Source organism: Hevea brasiliensis, chromosome 11 (genome assembly GCF_030052815.1).
Source record: "Hevea brasiliensis isolate MT/VB/25A 57/8 chromosome 11, ASM3005281v1, whole genome shotgun sequence".
Classification (NCBI taxonomy): Eukaryota; Viridiplantae; Streptophyta; class Magnoliopsida; order Malpighiales; family Euphorbiaceae; genus Hevea; species Hevea brasiliensis.
The window spans coordinates 73899484-73918547 of record NC_079503.1 but is presented as its reverse complement, the minus strand read 5'-3'; the positions used below and the strand labels follow the sequence as shown (position 1 = coordinate 73918547).

General features: G+C 31.3%; 2 protein-coding genes across 3 annotated transcripts; one reads left to right on the top strand and one right to left on the bottom strand.

Annotated features, from left to right (window-relative positions):
• Positions 1–1437: 1437 nt before the first annotated feature.
• On the top strand, positions 1438–10646 carry LOC110652676 (uncharacterized). 2 transcript variants are annotated; one of them, XM_058130156.1, is made up of 5 exons: positions 1443–1965; positions 2780–2914; positions 4025–4081; positions 7739–7873; positions 10233–10646. In XM_058130156.1, exons 1-5 carry the CDS (start codon positions 1708–1710, stop codon positions 10296–10298), a joined length of 651 nt encoding a protein of 216 aa, XP_057986139.1. In that variant the 5' UTR covers positions 1443–1707; the 3' UTR covers positions 10299–10646. The 2 variants fall into 2 exon arrangements, with proteins under 2 accessions (XP_057986140.1, XP_057986139.1); XM_058130157.1 differs by lacking the exon at positions 7739–7873 and having other exon boundaries at positions 1438–1965.
• A 4259-nt stretch (positions 10647–14905) lies between these two features.
• On the bottom strand, positions 14906–19064 carry LOC110664088 (protein MANNAN SYNTHESIS-RELATED 2). The gene is made up of 6 exons (XM_021823618.2): positions 18608–19064; positions 17944–18091; positions 17671–17741; positions 17076–17161; positions 16039–16618; positions 14906–15521 (listed from the first exon to the last, which is right to left on the bottom strand). Exons 1-6 carry the CDS (start codon positions 18710–18712, stop codon positions 15243–15245), a joined length of 1269 nt encoding a protein of 422 aa, XP_021679310.2. The 5' UTR covers positions 18713–19064; the 3' UTR covers positions 14906–15242.

Sequence of the window (19064 nt, the reverse complement as noted above, 5' to 3'; positions counted from 1 at the left end):
ATTTTGTTAAAGTACACATAAAATAAGAAAGAAATTGTTGAGGCTTGGGGGCGAAGCACATCTAGGCCCCTTTCTCTCCGTCCCTAGATCAACTTTAAGCGTTCACTTCAAGACTAAGGAAGAACCCAAAACAATAGTACAACACCATGGCTATGGAGAAGTTGGTCGAACCGGACCACCAAGAAGTTGAAGGCCAAAGCTAATAAATCAGCAAGTCGATGAAGACGCCTAACAAAGGGTGATGGAGACAAAATCGAGATACGCATTAAAGGTCAACCATAAATGGTTTTATAATTAATAAAGACTCGTGAAGATACCCACATCTATAAATATATACAAAAGATCAAAACCTTCACACAAAGCAGGCATTGAAACGCAGCAATTGATACAGGAAACAAACAAATAACACAAACTCAAACACGCCGTTAGTCTTAAACTTGCAAGTCAGACTAATTATTAAAAAAATTTGATCCTTAATATTATAAATTGAAATAAAAGATAATTATTGCTATAAGTGAAAATTAAAAAAAATAAACAATTAAAAAACCATTTGTATTAATATTATTTAAAATATATTTAATAATGATTATATTAATAATTAAAGCCCACAATAATTAGGAAAATTCATATTGAAATTTTAATTATAGAGGATCATTTATAAATCAAACATAGGGAAAAAAAAATCAAAGGAGTGTGCAGAGTAAATTATTATAATAAAAAATTTTTAAAATACTGTATTATAACTTTTGTATTTCATATTTGCTTTTAATTTCTGAAAGTAATTACACGATACAAACTATAATAAAGAAAGTTTTAAAAACTTTTGGTGACCAACTTAAGTCGGTTTGCCTAACACAATTAAAATTATTTTTAAATTTAAAAATATATATTTTCTTAAAAATTATAATTCAAGCTAGGTTATGCTTAATCCTTGTCCAAGCTTGGCCCAGGTGTGGCCGATAAGCATCTTAATGAGAGAATATTTATCTTACGGATTAAATCGAGCTTGGACATTTTTTTTATTTATTAAATTTAAAAATTAATATATTTTAATATTAAAAAAGTTAACTGTATTTTTCTTTTTAAATGAAATTTTATGTATATCAATTTATTTGTTTAAAGTAAATTTTCTTTTAAAACTAAATATATATTGTAAATAAGATGAGAATCATTTTTTCCTCACAATTAAAACTATAGTTTCATAAATATAAATAAATATTTTTATATTTTAAATAGTAAAAAATATATTTTGAACATATTTTAAATATTAAAATTAGCTCCAAACTAATTTTTATTTTTTAAATAAAATGATGAAAAAAAAACTTTATTTAAAAAATATGATCTATAAATAATTTAATTTAAAAGTCTTAATCTTTATTTTGTCATTTTATTTATGAATTTCTTCCTTTTACATAATGCATTTGTCCGTATTTTTAAGAGTAAATTCAATCACGTATCTTTTATCCACATTCCAAAACTACTTCACTCATCAACGCTTCTCAGTTCTCAGTTTCTTCTTCTTCTTCTTTTCTTCTTAAATCCTTTTGCAAAGAATTATCCAAATCCAATTGGTTTTCTTTTCTGGGTATATTTTGCTTTCATTTCAAAGAAAGGAAAGGGAACGGAATTCTAATTTCTCTGCAAATTTTTTTGTTCCAAATTCTATCTACTGATTCTGAAACCAAAATTATTTGCATAATCCAAGAAATGACGAGTATTATATCAAGTCACCGTTGTAATCCACCACTTGGAGTTCAGGGCCATCTCTTCAGAGCAAGATTTAATAAGGTTCCTCGTTCTGGAGGATTCGTTTTCTCTGATTCTCAATCTGTTGCCACTAGTTATCGCCTAACTACCAGGAAATGTAGGCCTATCTTCTCTATTCCAGTGGATGATACCCATGATCCAGATGAGTCTGAAAATGAAGAGAGTGACAAGGATTTACCCAAAGATGAAGCTGGAGGGGTGTGTTTAACATTTTTATTATATTTTCAATGCCCTTCTTTGTTTTAAGCTTTGCCACCACTTGTAGGATTGTGAAATATGACTTTTTCTGCATTTTGTTAGTTTCTCTTAGTAATCCTCTCAGAGCTTTATATGGGAATTTTCAGGTGTTGTTGTTCTTGCCTAATATGTAATAGAAATTTGAGCCCTTTTGGGTGATAAAATTAGTTTCTCACATAGTTCCTTTACAGCCTGTTTGGAAACTAGAAATTTGCAAGAATTCAATTCAACTGATTTCTTTTTTGCCAATTCTCATGGTTGGAAATATAATAAGTGAAAGAATTCAGTTCTTTAAACTTAAAAAAAAAAAAAAAGGGAATTATGATTGTGTGGGAATTCAATTTAATTTTTTTCTTGTATATGATTTATTTCAAAGGAAGTCTTTTAGTGAATAAGTAGATTATTGATTACAATTAACATCATGTATTTTTTCAGGTGTTCTTGTTCTTGCCCTTTATGTAATGGAATTTTTCACTAGATATCAACATAAAGCCTGTTGACATTTTTCTATCTAAGCATGAGCGTGCACGCACACTTGTATGCAATATATGTGTATATAACTGTATATAGGTATCATATTTCTATGTGATTTTTTAACTGTCCATTAATTATCAGAGTTAGTTATTTGACCTCTTTTTTTACTGCTTGCCTTTCTTCTTCTTCTTTCTTTCCTTTTCTCTTTGCTGAAGCTACACAATTCAAATTTTAGATCTAAAAGGCTGAATAATCACACAGAAAAATGCTACCAACCTAACCTTTCAATTTTTTTTTTCAGGTTGATAGTGAAATGCTAAGAAAAAATCTTGAAAGAATTGTCGGTACTGATGATTCCGCTTTTAGTGGAATAGACCTTGCAACTCTTATTAGGGACAAGTATGGGAGGTCTTATGATGTTCAATTAATAAAGAAGGTATGCTTTCTTTGTGCAGAGTATGTAATTTCTGCATATCGCAAATTTCATATAGTAAGCATGATTTAGTTTCTATTCTCTTTGATTTTTCATGTGAAGCATTGGTTTTTGACAAATAGAAAAAGTCACAAGTCAAGGCTTACAATATTCTCACCTTAGGATTAGAAACATAGTCCATAGATCCATTTTTAGGCTTATTTCTTGATTAACAGAGTAGATAATGATAATGAGCATTTATAGGCATTTTATCGGCACAGTTAGTCATGTAGGTTTAATTTAACTTTACTTGTTAATTGCTTTTTGCTCCTATTTCAGGATATTTCCTCCTCACTGGCAATTTCATTCTTATGATTTAGCATCACAATTTGTTTCTACTGCCATCTCAAAGAACACCCACTTCCTTTTTGTTTTCTTCAATTCATTATTATTATTATTATTATTTATTACTAATTATCTACATAATAATTGATAATTTTTTTTCTTCCTGAGACTAAAATTAATTGATGAATTGCCATGTTTCTTGGCTTCTATTTGCTCTATATCTGTTGCTTAGTTTTAAGGATAGAGACATAAACACACCTAACTTGTTTACTTGTGTATCAGTGACCTTTCTGACAGATCTAAAATATTTTGTAGTGTTATGGTTATGTCAAATGAGAAAAATAGAAGATTAGCTCTTGTTGATTTGTTTAATTATAAATATATTTTATTCTATTATAAGCTTTTGTTGACTTGTTTTTTCCTTGAAACATTCCGTATGTTTATTAATTATGCTTAAGCATGCATTTTGAAAGATGACTTTTGATTATATTTTTTTGATATTAAAGAAGAAGAGAATTAACTGAAAAATGACTTTGTTATTTGAGTCAACAATAGAATATATATTTTTTTCAATTTCATTTAACCAGTTAAAATTGTTACCAATGTCTCAAAATAAGGCTAAAATCGAAAATGCATGGAAATATTTGGAGATGGGAAATTTTTCTGGTCATTTGGCCTTTTAAATATTTACTTGCATTTGATTGCTTTGTTGTTGCATGCTATTGGTCCCCTTTATTTTTTCAGTATTTCTCAGGTAATTTAGATCTTACTTCTTAATGCTTAACGTAGGAGTTCATGGGAAGAAATCTCCTTGCTTTGAATGTCATGTGGAGGTACATGGAGCAGGTAAGCTGATTCGTCCGCTAGATACTTGTGGTTCACAGATAGAACTGTGATAAGTTTGTTATTAACTTATTATTGTTTTCTATGGAACTAATGGAGCATTAAGTTAAATTGTTTACTTTGGTTAATGGGAATCCATTTGGTTCAGTACTTCCACGGGATCAATTATTTGCTTGGATTTTTATTTTAGTTTGGAAATCTACTAAAAATGATGCAAACTATGAGAGGATTAGTCTTTGCAGGATTCAACAGTGTATATTCAGCAGTAGAATTCTGTAATTTTATCTGTTTTAAGTACTATAATAATAACCTGGTCAAAATAGAAGTCAAAGTGTCAAACAAAGGAGTAGTCTTTTTCCAGGAATTCCAAATTTCACATGGAACTCGAGTCCTAGTTTTCGGATTAATTTTGAGCTTATATAAGTACATATGCTTGTAAAGCATTCAGAATGGAGTATTTTGTTGATACAATGCCGTGTTATATGGAGAGAATAAGTGAATAAGTGGAAACAGTGCATTGCAGTCTTGAAGTGCATGAGAAGAGGTAGCTGTTGTGAGCTTGCCGTTGGAGCTGTTTAGAAGTCTGTTGTAGGGGCGGGTATCTAGGGAGAGTTAGTTGGGTTGTTAGTTTACAAGAGTGGTTATTGTGCTATATTAGTTGTAATTCTTTCATTGTAATCTCATCTTGATTCTGATATGGAATGAATAGCTTTTCTCTCTGATTTCTTCTTCTATGGCTTCTTTCCTTTCTTTCTAATTATTCTCTGGATTTCTCTCGTTTCTCTAGATTTTATTCTCTTTTCTCTTGAATCCTATTATTTCTATCTACAAAATTCCATTAGATTATTCTTTTATTTTTGGGTTGTACGTGTGCGATGCAATTCTAACCTTGGAAAGTGTTATGCTTTCTTGATAAGAATGAGTCCTAGATCCTGCTAATGTGTGGCTAGTAGTTTATCTTGTTTGCTTAATTTTTCTTTGTTTTCTGAAAGAAAATCAGAGCTGCCTCTCATCTTTCAAATTTTCTTGAGTTCGACAAACCCAAACTGTCTTTTCTAAAAATATCAAGTTCTTTTTGTAGCAGTTCTACATCAAAATGTAATGGGAAGAGGTGTTTTGTATGTGGATTGAAGGTGAAGGGAATGGAATTATAGGGTGGAAAGAGTGAAGAGGGGTGGTTCCTTTTGAATTCAAAATGAGTTGCCTTTGGCTAGGGAATTGTTGATTTAAGATTTATTTCTTGCCTCTATTGCTCTGAGTCTTCACTTTAACTCAATGCATTTGTGTTGGACACATTATAGAAACTCAAAGAAACATGTGTATGTGGGTATGGTTCTTTCAATATAGCAGATGCATTACGAATAAATTAGTGTAACCATTTCTGCAATAGACATGAACCCAATGCTTGTCCAAGTGATATAGGACAGTTTGCATATCTGTTGTTGGCACTAAATTTGGGATTTATTTGAATGATAGAATGAGTTGGAAATTCAGTGGAATGTTAGGGTTTGTAAAAGGATGGGATTGGAAAATGAAGAGAAGATTTGTGAAGTGTAAATTAAGGTTTAAGACTTCACAGTTGACACCTTAACTTCCTTGGGCCTCACACTCAAGGTCCTATAGGCATACCTAGGGTTGAATTGAGCATCTCACATTTTGAAGAAACATAATTGTTAGAAACTTTGTTGACTGAAGACTTAATGATAAACACTGCAAACCTAGGTGTTTGCAACTCAAATTAATCTTAAACCTTTAAGACATTGGACACCAAAACTAGTCCTCGCGCTCACAAGGATTTGGACTTATAAAGAAAACTAAAAGAAATGCTATCATCCTAAACCAATAACCAAGACTCTAAAATAAAAATAAAGACCCAGCAAAGCAACAAAATTACCCCTTACTTGAATAATGAACAGGCAGAAAGCTAATTTATTTCAATAGACATATAAGCAAAACTGTTAAAATACTCTATAATTTGCCCAATAAACCCTAAATTAAAACTGAACTATAATCCTAAGCTTCTTGAGTATTTGACTTTTAATTTTCTTGAATTCCATGTCTTCATCACCAAGTGACATCTTCTTGCAAATGATACAACATTATCTCTTGTTGCTAGTGTTAAACATACGAGGTTTTTAAATGCTCTTTGCTTTGTTGGCAGATCACAATTCATTAGGTGTTAAGGTTTATTTCGAGGTAAAGTGAGATGGTTTAGCTGGTGAAGCTAAGAAAATGAGGTTGGGTTGGATCAGTATCCGATATCCACGCTTACCTTCGGGTTCTATTAGAACTAAATGGGATTGCATCATTCAATGAGCTTTAGGTCAGTGGTACTAGAGTCGTCTCTAGGGTTTTCTCAAGTATGAGCTTTAGGTCAGTGGTAATAGAGTCGTCTCTAGAGCTTTCTCAAGTTTTAGTACCAGTCGGAGCCAATTATACGCAAAAAAAAAGAAAAGAATTCAGTAGAGATTAATTGGGTAGATGCTGCATTATCTGCCAGCAAGTCTGAAACTGTACTATTTATCAATGTCTATCTCAAAATGCAGTATGAGGTAGTAATCATTATTTTCTAACAATTTTTTGAGCTTGACGTCAATGATCTAAAGAGAATAGAAGTGAAATAGAGGCAAGTGAGAAAGTGATTAACAATGATATTTGACCTAGAGGTCTTAGATCATGAACTAAAAAAGTATTAGGTTTGGATCTTAGCTGGACCTTTATTTGGTTTTACTTAATTATAGGCTTTAACATTTATTAAGACCTGGAATTAGCTAGACACTTTCTGGTTTAGTTTGGCTGCAGTTGGGCACAGGCTAAAAATGATACGATATTAAAAGTTCACATGTTGAATTAATGAAGAAAAGAAAAGAATTAGCAAGAATTGTAAATTTGGTCAAAGCATTGTTTTCTTTTAGCAATTAGGTCTTTGTCCATTATCCATAAAAGTAGAAGGTGGTTGATGTAGAGCAAGAAGAACACAAAGGATAGAGAAACATATTCTCTAGAGAAATAAATTTTCAAAATCATATAAACTCTACCAAAATACCTTGAAGACATAGGTAATCTTACTAGTACTAGGATTTGGAATCTCAAACAAGAAAATACTAATCAAATAGTAATTATAATTCCAAATAGAAACCTAAAAATTCTTAATTTTAGGATGAAAAGTTAAATAATAATAATAATAATAATAATAATAATAATAATAATAATAATAATAATAATAATAATAATAATAATAATGCTTGATTTCCTTGACTACATCACTACCCCATTGTGTAACTCGATCTGTGGATCAGAGCAAATAAAAGATAAAAGAGAGAGACTATTTTAAATCCTTTGATTCATGCTTTATCTTTCAGCATAGAGGATTGAGATTAGAGGAGGGAATTTCATTGAAAATGAATGAATGGGGATGCTTTATTTTTTGCAATAAATTAGTATTTAGACCAATTAGATTCTGGCTCTTCTTTGATGTTCATAAACAACATGAATGCCATATAAGACATTGAATATCATTTATTGAGCTTCATTACCAAAAAAAAACTGTGGATACTTACGATCACACAATTGCCAAAGTTTTGGAAGCTGTTTGTTTTATACTTCTCTAATCAATCTTAATTTCTTTCTCTTGTTGACTTATATTTCCCCTCTTTTTAGAGATCCTTTCCACTAACTGAGGAGGAGTATCTACTAAGGCTTGATGATGTGGCAAACACATTGAAATGTTGGGGAGCTGTCTCACACATTCGAAACAGCTTAGCAAAGTTGAAAGAGCGTCCTCGGATAGGGAAGGTGAACTAATAGTACAACATTTGCCATTAATTTCCTGAGTTTTCCTAAAGGGTGAATGCTTCATGGGGAATGTTCTTGGCTTAAATCTTAATGATAAATTTTTATTAGAAATCAAACTTGAAAGTTCATTGTAAGAGATATGATAGAGTCCAGAGAGATTTTCAATGATGGCTTTTGGAACAAAAAGGAATATTTGATTTGTAAAGGTGTTAAAAGAGATGTATGAAGAAGCAGTAACCTAGGTTGCATGGAAACGGGAGGCAGGAGCGTTTCCCCGTTCCGGAAACGTTTCCTTGCCGGAAACGTTAGGACACGGCGACGAAACGTCTTCGGGCCGTTTCCGTAATTCCTTGAAATCGAAAACGCGTTTCCTTCGCCGGACACGCGTTTCTTTAAAAAAAAAAACAAAAAAAGTCACATCTCCGGGAAGAAAGGTGAAGGCAAAGAAAAAAGAAGAAGAAGAAGAAGAAGAAGAAGAAGAAGAAGAAGAAGAGGAGAAGGAGGAGGAGTACCTGGTGGTGCAGCAGCGTGCCGGCGATGGGAGTGACTGGTCTCTGCTTCCTTCCCCGTCCAATGCTGCTCTGCCAATCAGCCTCCCTTGCCCCTGATGGCGCTGCTCCTTCTTCATGGCTCTGCTCCAGTGCTCCTTGCCCGAATCTTCTGTTTGATTTTTTTTTTAATCTTTTTTTTTTTCAATTTTCACTGTATTAAAACTCTCAACCTTTTATTTTCAGCATTTTAATATTAATTTTATTATTCTATATATTTATTATTTCAATTATTTATAATTATAAATATATAAATAATTTAATTAATTAATTTCATTATTTTTTTATTTTAATATTTAAATTTGTTATAACTAAAACTTTCAAATATATATATATATATATATATATATATATATATATATATATATTATTTATTTATAAATATATCCCTATATTTTTTATATTTACGCGTTTCCTCCACGTTTTCGTTTCCTATATTTTTTAAAATGCCGTTTCCCAGTGTCCGTTTCCGCATTTCCCCGTGTCCGCGTTTCCGTTTCCGTGCTACATAGGCAGTAACTAGCGTTTAGACGATTAACGTTGATACAAATCACAACTGGATTGGATCTTGAATCAACATTGAGCCCTTATCCTTTTCCCATTTTCCTTAGGTCATGGTTGAGTTGATAAAGCATAAGGTATATCAAAGGGGACATGCCTTAGTGAATGATTTTTGTAGATGACACTGACATATTGGAAATAGACAAAACCTAGGTAGGGGTACAAGAAGTTAAAGAGTTATGGAGGAAAACCTTGGAGTCTAAAGGGTATAAAGTTAAGTGAAAAGTAAAACTAAAATGAAGTATATTCATTACAAGTTTAGCAATGTGTTACAAAGCAGTGTTCTCAATTCCACAGAAGAACAGAAATTAGGGAGAGATAGAGGGAGAAAGGGGAAGGGAAATAGGAGAAGAAGAAAGATAGGGAGAATTAGAACTTAGAGAGGAGAGAAATAGAGAGAAAAATTGATTTTAATATTGATATTCTTGGATAGTCCTCTGTTACAACTCTTCAATTATTTATACAATATCTCTTCTATTAACTAACTATTCCTGCCAACTATAACAACTATTTCAACAACTATCACAACTCCTATAACAACTATCAACTCATCTCAACTACATCTACTTATTCTACTCACTTCACCATGCAATTACAACCCTTATTAATATTTATAACATTCCCCACTTCTTGAAATCATTCTTGTCCTCACGAATGAATAAGGAGAGTTCCAACTATAACACTGAAAGGAATGACCAAAATCTTGAATTGGGAGATGAACACATGCCTATATATGAGTAGTTACCTTGTTATTTTGACTGGAAAACTATTGCCTCCAGAAAACGAACATATATTGTGGCAGCATAAATACCCTGAAAGAAAGAATCAAAATGTTGAAATATTTTTTTTTCCTCTGCACCATATGAGGCCCATTCATCCACCATGGAAATTAAGAAATCATAGGAATAGGATTCACCCTCTTTCCATTTCAGCTGAAGATATGTTGCAGGGTTTTCTGAAACAAATCTAAAGTTGAGGGATTTTATTTTAACAAATTGAAAATAAGTGACTTAAATGAAATAACCATATAGTTGAGGGACGGTTGGTGCAATTTACCCTTCAGCTTGGAGAACACTTATATATTGATATTGTTTTCTTCTATCTGCAGTTTTATTTTTCTTCTATGATAATAAATAATGCATAATATGAATTGAGTTAAATGGCAAAAACAAATTGCACAGTTTAGTAGTTAGTTATGGGTTTTGTGTGGGTGTATTATGGTAACCCATTTCTTATAACCAATGTTGCAGGCAGTGAGCATTTTTATAGACATGGATGAGTCTGGAGGCCGTGCAAATGAATGGATTTACAAGTAGATTCTACTTTAATCTACCAGGATTTTCCCTCTGCCACTTGGTCCATACTTTGAAGATGAGAGAATCAATCCATCCAACAGTAATAGTCTTTGGCTATTTACGAAAGCTGTCATTATGATTGATCTGCGTAGTCGTTGGAAATCTGCTGCTGTATAGTTATCTATTTCCTTCTTGTTTACTCTATAGATACCAGTGGCATGTAAGGCATCATAACAGTGTCTGTAAATTCAAGAACCTTTATATTCCTTTCATATAAAATGCATTACTTTTGTAGATGCTTGTGGTATAAAATTCAACAAAATTAACATTACTTTATATTCCTTTCATATAAAATGCATTGCTTTTATAGCCTTGACTTGTTATGATGCTTTACATGCCACTGCACTCTGGTATCTATAGGCGATTACTTCTGTAGGTGCAATCCATCTAACAGCGAGTCTTTTGTTGCCCCTACAAAAGTAATCGCTATAAAATGTATTACTTTCATCTGAGTGTAGCCTTTTGCAACAAATTAACGCTTGAGGCTATTAATTTGTCCATCAGGATCAACTTTGACCGTGGAGATCCAACAACATTCAACAACAGATTTACCCTGTGGTAATTGCACCAACTCCCAATTACTTCTAGCATAAAGGGCAAATATGTTCTCGATCATAGCATCACATTATTCTAGATAAGACAATGCTTCTCCAACAGCCTTAGATATGGAAACATTAGAAAGCTTGGAAACAAAGGCATAAAAGAGAGGTGATGAACGGTGATGACTCCAAAAATTGTAATAAGGTAAGAATTGTGAGAGGAATGAATACCTCTATGATGGGCAATAGAAGTTGATATTTTTGTTGGAGGTATGACAGGTGTAGGCAGCAATGACAATCTTTCAAAACATGCTTCCAAAGACTATTTTAAACCATGCAGAGATTGACATGGTCAACTAATTAAGCCAGACTCTTCTGAACAACAGACCTTGAAAGTTACTCCATATGCACCTCTTTAGCTAATTACCCATGTAAAACATTTTTAATATCAAGTTGATGAAGTGTTCAATAATTGATTGTTGTTAGAGAGATCAAAAGTCGAATAGAAGCAATCTTGGCCACTGGAGGGAATGTGTTACTACAATCAAGCTCAAAAAGTTTTAAGTATAGCCTCTTGCAACAAGTTGAGCCGTGAGGTGATTAATTTGTCCATAAGGACCAACTTTTGACCATATAGATCTAACGACATCTAACAACAAATTTAACCGGAGATAATTGCAATCACTTCCGATTACTATTAGCATGAAGGGTAGCCACTTCCTCAATTGTAATACCATGCCATCCTACATGAGACAATGCTTTTCCAACGGTCTGAAAACAAAGAAATAAAAGAAGGTACAAAACAGTGATCACTCAAAAAATTGTAAATAGGATGAAAATTTTGAGATGAACAAATATCTTTGTGATGGGCAATGGGAGGAGTTGCTATTTCTATTAAATGCATGACTGGTGTAGGCGATGAAGGAGGAGCAAGAGATGAGTCACTTGGAACATCATTTTAGATACCGTTGAAAAAAACAGTTTGGAAAAAGCGATTTTATTATTTTCGTATTCTTATGACTAAACTGATCAAATTTAAATTTTAATTATTTTTTAATACTCTTTAATTAGTATATTTAAAAAAGTAATTTTCTCAATAACAGTTTCGATAGCAATGCCAAACAAACCTTATGTGAACTTGTATCATTAGATGAAACATTATCTAGATTGGCAGGAAAGTGACACTAATGTGAATACACCTAAAGAGTATGTTTTGGAACAGAAGGATTAGAGATAAGTAGAAGTGGAATTAGCAAATTTTACTACAATAATAGCACCAACCATCAATGGATTAATTGAACCATAAGTGATATTTTAACCTAAGTGTCTATATTGATTAACTAATTTTATCAATTAATCAATTAATTAAATTCTTGCTAGTGAGATAAATTTGGCTTATATTAATTGATTTAAATTTCAATTTCACCCTCAAACTCTAAAATTGATTATTAGAATGAAAATTATATAGAGAATTGTTTTAAATTAATGGTTCAAATTACCACTTTCTAAGTTCAAATTTTAATTAGCAATTTAATTTTTTTTAATTTATTTTACCAAACCCTAAATATAGAATTTTAAATTATTTTTCTATTAAAATTTTGTTTGATTATGTTTAATTACATCCTACCAAACTAAGTGCTTTTCTGAATGATTCATGAATGATTGAAATCAAGTCTTGAGTTGATTATAGGTAGCTTTTGACACTAAAATCTGATTTAAAAATAATTATAGCAAACTTTTGACTTTAAAATAATTAACTTTTGATTTAAAGTGTTTGATTAGAGAACTTTTCAAAAGTCACCTATTAATACTTTTAGTTAGTAACTTTTGACAATTATATAATTATAATACTTTTAGTTATAACTTATGATACTTTAGTTTTCAGTTACTAACCAACAACATTTAATTAAAAAAAATCATTACAGAACTACAAATATCATCTAACAAAGGAAACAAAATTCTAGAGAAGCAATATGACTTTTAGAATTAGACTATTGAACCAAATCAAAAAATTGTATAGAATTGTGTTGAAATTATAAAAGAAAGAAAAAATTATAAAAAAATTATTCTTTAATTTCACTCATTTTCATTATAGGGTCTGTGATGCACTTTATGATAAAATGGTATCTTAAGGTTTTACACTATTAGCAAACGATGATTTTCAATCCACTCTCCTTCAAAAGGTGTTGATGTGAAACAAAATGCTACTAACATGAAAGAGAAATCCGTTGACTTAATATATATTTATATAAGTACTCTGCGGTTCTACTTATTTCACTTCAAGTTCTGTAGTTTATTTAGTAATAAGTGATTTCTTGAGATTTTATATCGTTAGCAAATCAAGTAAATTATTTAACTTCGTAAACAGTCAGAATCTAATATCATTCACTTTTGAAATACCATGGAAAAGTTTATTAATGTTCTCTTTGAAAAACTCAATTTGTCAGTTCTAGTATTTTCTAATGTCCAAATCTCAAGGTCATAAGAATATAACATGGTGTCCAACAATACTAAGGAGCTCGGCGAATAGTTTCAGCTACAAACTCCTCAAGACAGTATGCTGATGGAAGCTGTGCTCAAAGTAAAAAAAAAAAAGATTTCAACCATCACATAGAAGGAAGGAATAGGTGACTAACTAGTTAAAAGCACCAATTAAATCTAACTGCTCTAATGGCAGTACTGTTATTTCTATTTAAATTCTCAGTAATACTAGCTTAATAACTCATACTAACTCAATAACTCAACCGGAAGTTTATACCACGTTAATAATTCCAAAAGTGAAGTTGCAAACTCTAGATTCATAAACCTATTGATAATGATTTCAGACGTCATAGTCTTCATTCAAAATTCCACATATACCTTCATTTTTAGAATTAGAATTACCATGCTCAAAGTAAACAAAGTCTCTTTCTTGTATGAACTTCTTGGCGATGTGTAATTTTTTATTATTAAAAATAATTTAAAATATTATTTTAATCCCCCAATCAGTGAAATTTGACGATGTCGAACAAAATGGAGCAGTTTGCTAATAAAGTATTATCACATGACACTATTTTATTACAAAGTAAATTATAGACCTTGAAATGAAAAATAAGTGAAATCACATATACTTTTTTATAATTTCTCATTATTTTATATTCCATATCAGCGGCTTTCTTTTTCACATTAATAGTTTTCTATTCCACATCAATATTTTTTTAATGCAAAAAGATAAAAAAATCATCATTATTTAATCGTGTGAAATATCATGATATCACTTTATTACAAAATGAATCATAAGTTTTAAAACAAAAAAACCACAAGATACTTTTTTTTAAAAAACTATTATAAGAATTTAATGGTACCAAATCAAACTATATTTATTGTCTTAATCTAATTTTGATTATTTATCAAGAACTATACCAAAAATAAACCAATTCAAAAATTCGATTTTATATATATTTTTACATATATTATATAATATCAATATAACATTTATCTTCTTTTTTTTTCTATTTCTTTAATAATTTCAATAACAAACCCATTAAACTACCTTATAATCCTTAATCCTTAGTTACGTGAATAAATCACATTTTAATTATATAATATTTTTAACTTTTAATTATATATGTATCTTCTCAGTTAAGGCTATATAATTAATAAAAAAAATAATATAACATACTTAATAAAGACTTTATATGTGATTATATTTTGTATATAATATATTTTTTTATACTATTATTATTTTTATTTTAATATTATTATTTTCATTGGTGTTTTTATGTTAGAAATTTAGGATTTCTTTTTTATTCTTTTAAAATTAAAAAAAATATATTGTAATTTTAAATGCAAGAATAAAGACTTAAATTAAAATTGAAACTAAAATGAAATCCAAGTAAATCCGAAACTAGATCCAAAATTATACCAAAATTACTTAAAACTGAACTGAAATTAAACTTTGATTCTAATTCTGATTCCTAAAAATCAAAGAATCTAAGGATTCAATTCTGATTCTTAAGAAGAATCGAGGGGGGAATCGAACACCCTATGAATCAGAACGAACATTTATTGAAGTGGATTTCACATGTGAAATAATCCATTAAAACAAACTCATCTTGGGTCTTACAAAACATTAAACACAATCTTTCATGTGTATATATATATACATATATAGCCCACAAAGCTACCTTTACCAGAGAATGGCCTTCAAAAATCAGCTTAAAAATAGAAACTCATGTTTTTTGAAACACAAATTGAAGATAACATAATGTGCTCATCTATCTGATTACTAGAAAAGCTTGACTGAGGTGAAGTAAAGACTATCATTGAAGACTTCAAATAATAAAAGTGTCCTGTGCTTTTAATCCCTCTTTTTTTACACACATTACTAGCAAAAGCATGAATAGGCCAAGTGGTTCTTCTTTGAAATATAGGGGGAGAAATGATTGGTGACAGACGAAGAGGAACCTGGAATATCGGCCGGAACAAGTACTTGCGTCTTACCGGAAGCTATTCTCTTACCAGCTACATTGGCATAGAATAGGCCAGATATGGCTGGTACAAAGACATCACTTTGAGAACATATGTAGAAGTCAATAACCTTTTCAAACTCTGAATCTTCAGATTCGAGGAACTTTGTTTTTTTTTCTTCAGGCATGATGCTTTCCTGCAATAGTTTCCAGAGAGACAGAACAATAATAGTCATTCCTCTGTGTATCAAAGTACTTGAAGGATATGCAATAATCTACTATAACTAAAAATTAAATTTAAATAGAAATTATAGAAATACCAAGCAATATTGTGTGCCAATTTTAGATAAACCAAAATCTTAAACAGTATCTCAACCTTAGAGGAAAAGCTTAAGAAGCAAATTAATTTGGGGAGCAAAGAAAACAGATATCCAAAGTAATATTCCTGTGTATCAAAAAGCTCAGCAAAATAAATGATACCTATAAGAATATGTCATAATTCATGTCATAGTTTATGTCTTGAATGATTATTTTGAATTTAAAGTCATTTTATTTGACAACTGATAATTTAGCATTATAGCAAATGAAGGAATTTTACATTCCCAAGCAACATATACCTGAAAATTTTTCTCATTCCTAAAAAGTATTTCAGTCCCCTCAACCAAATGCCACAAATGGTAGACTAAAATAATAATAACGAATAAAATGTTTCACCTTTGTATAAGTTTTTGGAAATATGTCCTTCAGAACATCAAGGCTGTCATCCCATCTTGACTGAGTTAAGTAGATTGTGGTATCCTTGTCAAATCCAATCTTTCTTAAAAACAGGGCGATCTCTTTAGCATCATAACAAGTTTTTGCTCCACCAGCACCACTTCCATGGCAACTCTTCTTCTCCAATATCGCAACTCTCAAGTCCACAGCTATAAACCGTCCATCAGACTTGCGGCTCAAGGTTCTTAACCGCTCAATCATGGAGTCGACTGCTTCATTAACCTCTGAATGCAACTGTAAAGTTCCATACATGGCTAAACATGAAATTGAATCAGTGTTACTTTTTTGTGTGGTCTTTCTCATATTTACCGAGGGGAAGTAAGTTGCCAGCCTTATGTTGCCCTTTGTTCTAAAGATTGGTTCAACTAATTCTGCAATGTGATCTTCTGTAACACGGTTAGGTACCTTGACAACAGCAAAATCTCGAATTGATATATCATCAGGTAGATCCTTGACCACTTTGATCACCCCATCCAGGCTTTTCACAAATTTCTCTACATCATATACTTCTTCAAACTTCCTGGAAATTATGAACTCTATTAGTATTCAGAAAAATTATCTTGTATTAATTTAATACTCCAACCATAACAATCGAATTTCTACTGAAAGTGTAACTCTCTGGTGCATTACTCAATTCCAGGTTACTTGTCAGAAATTGTGGTAAAAAAAATGGGACTCAGGGATTGTCAGCAAGACCAAAATGGACTTGCCTTGAAAAGAAGAACCGTATACTGTATCAAGCTTAGAAAATAAACCTGGAAGATCTTTGGCATGAAGTGTCAAGAGGCAACTCAGATTTTTTTTCTTTTTTTTTTTTTTTTTTTTGTACATCAGAAAATAACAGCTCAGAAAAGTTTATTTGCTGTGTTTATAAAATTTTTCCCCCATAAGAAAATAGGTGAAGTGAGGTGACCATCCAAACATTATTCTAGCAGAGATAGAAGCATCTTATCATGGCAGTCACATAAAACACTAACCTCTCATCACCTGGCTTGTTTCCTCTAATGTCAGGGATTACAAGAGTTGCACCTACATATCTTGCTACCACCACTGCATCAGCAATCTGGAAAATGAATAACCAAAGAAGAGAAATGAATATTGATGGGGAAAAACACATGAAAAGAACTGAAAATATAAGAAAAGTAAATAGCTGATCAAATGTATATGTTATGAAGAAACAGGAAGAAAAAGTGTATCTTCATACTGAAAGAAATGTAGCTAAACCATCTCCTAGAATTATATACTCCATCCATAATGCAAATGCAAATGCAAATGTTTCATTGTTTCTCCATTACATATACATAAATAACATACACCCAACAAACTAAATTATGACACGCCAAGATTCAGATTCTACTTATCAAAATGAATGATTGATTTTGCAATAACTTATTTTCCCTTTTTTATGGTCAGCAGTCAATGAAGATATAGAAATATAACAATCCTGTCTGTTATGCATCTTTATAAATTCAAGCTACCATTGCCAAAAGAGCACACATGAAGAAATTTTGGATTCTTTTTCTACAACCTCAGTTAACTAGCATGTAGACAAGGAACTAAATTTTAGGATACCTGCAAGATATGATATTCTGGTCCATTAGTTAAGGAGAAAGTGACAAACCCTTTGGACTGCTCTATCTGATCTGTTAGCCAAGTAAATAACAATCCATAAGTAGTGGAAGGAAACACCACACAATGAACTCGTGTGTGTTTTAATATAAATAAATAACACACAAGATTCTCTCTGTGTGTGTATTTTAATATAAATAAATAGTACATAAGATTTTATGTAATTTATCAAGCAATAAGATTCTATGTAATTTATCAGGCAATCCATTAACCTACCAAAAGTTGACTCCGTCCAGCATGGTTTTAGCTGTTGGCCATCCTCCATCCAAGGGCCATTACCCATCTTCGCAAATGTTACAAGGCCTTGTTCTGTAACCTTCCCACTATCAAATTCAGCATCCACAGCTCCTCCCGGAAGTTTTTCCTTTACAATTCAAAAGCATCAATAAATAACAAGAAAACTTAAGCTTATTTTATGTTCTGGGGATAAAGATAAAATAAAAAAATTTATATATATATTCTGAACAAGGAAGGACAAAAGTCATAGCATAGTTTAGCCTAGACAACTGCAGAAAAAGTAACAAAAAGGAAACAAATCAGCGCTATACAGACCAAATACAGCAGCAGAGTACCTAATCAACAAACATTATTGACTTAATATGATAAAAATAGAGATTAATAGAACCTTGATTTTAAATAATCTTAAACAACCATGTACAAGTAAATTAAACAAAAAAATGGATTCTGAGATAAAGAAAGAGAAAGTGAAGTATGAGCAGCTAAATGACACAATTAAATGAAACAAGGACCTGCAGATCTTAGACTCTAGTAAAAATCAAAAGGGATTTAAAGATCTAAGCCATAAATAGTAAAAAAACTATTTAGAAACATAAATGAAAAAGCAAGCAATAGGCATTGAAATGAAAAGAAAAAAACATACTTCAACAACAGAATCAAAGCGGTCTCTTTTGATCATGTTCCCTAGCATCACAAACATTGTGAGAGTGAGTATACCAGCAACAACTTGCCTCAAATCAACCCCCATTTGCAAAACTCTTTTCTCTCTCAATATATATATATAAAAAATATATCTAGTGGTGTGAGTGAGTGAGAGAAGATAGAAAGAGAGGTTTTAGAGACAAGAAATTGAACGGGTTCTTTCTTGGGCAAAGATTTAAAGCATTGTGTGTTAAAGATTAGATTAGAAAGAAGACAAGGTAAGATGAAATGGGAAGGCTAACAAGAAGAAGAAAAAGGAGACAGGTAGTGACAGGAGAAGCGTAAAAGCAGGTGGGTTTTGGGTTTTGAGGGTCACATTCGTTGCTGGTGGTGGTGGTAGGACTACGGTATCAATAATATCATTGTCTAAATACAGAGTCTACGCTGCTGTGTTCCCT

Coding starts and splice junctions, on each gene's coding strand:
- LOC110664088 (XM_021823618.2), bottom strand. CDS start 18,712: ATGGGGGTTGATTTGAGGCAAGTTGTTGCTGGTATACTCACTCTCACA. Junction 18,092..18,607: donor GCTTTGATTCTGTTGTTGAA/GTATGTTTTTTT, acceptor TGAATTGTAAAG/GAAAAACTTCCGGGAGGAGC. Junction 17,742..17,943: donor CTGGACGGAGTCAACTTTTG/GTAGGTTAATGG, acceptor CTTGGCTAACAG/ATCAGATAGAGCAGTCCAAA.
- LOC110652676 (XM_058130156.1), top strand. CDS start 1,708: ATGACGAGTATTATATCAAGTCACCGTTGTAATCCACCACTTGGAGTT. Junction 1,966..2,779: donor CCAAAGATGAAGCTGGAGGG/GTGTGTTTAACA, acceptor TTTTTTTTTCAG/GTTGATAGTGAAATGCTAAG. Junction 7,874..10,232: donor AGCGTCCTCGGATAGGGAAG/GTGAACTAATAG, acceptor CCAATGTTGCAG/GCAGTGAGCATTTTTATAGA.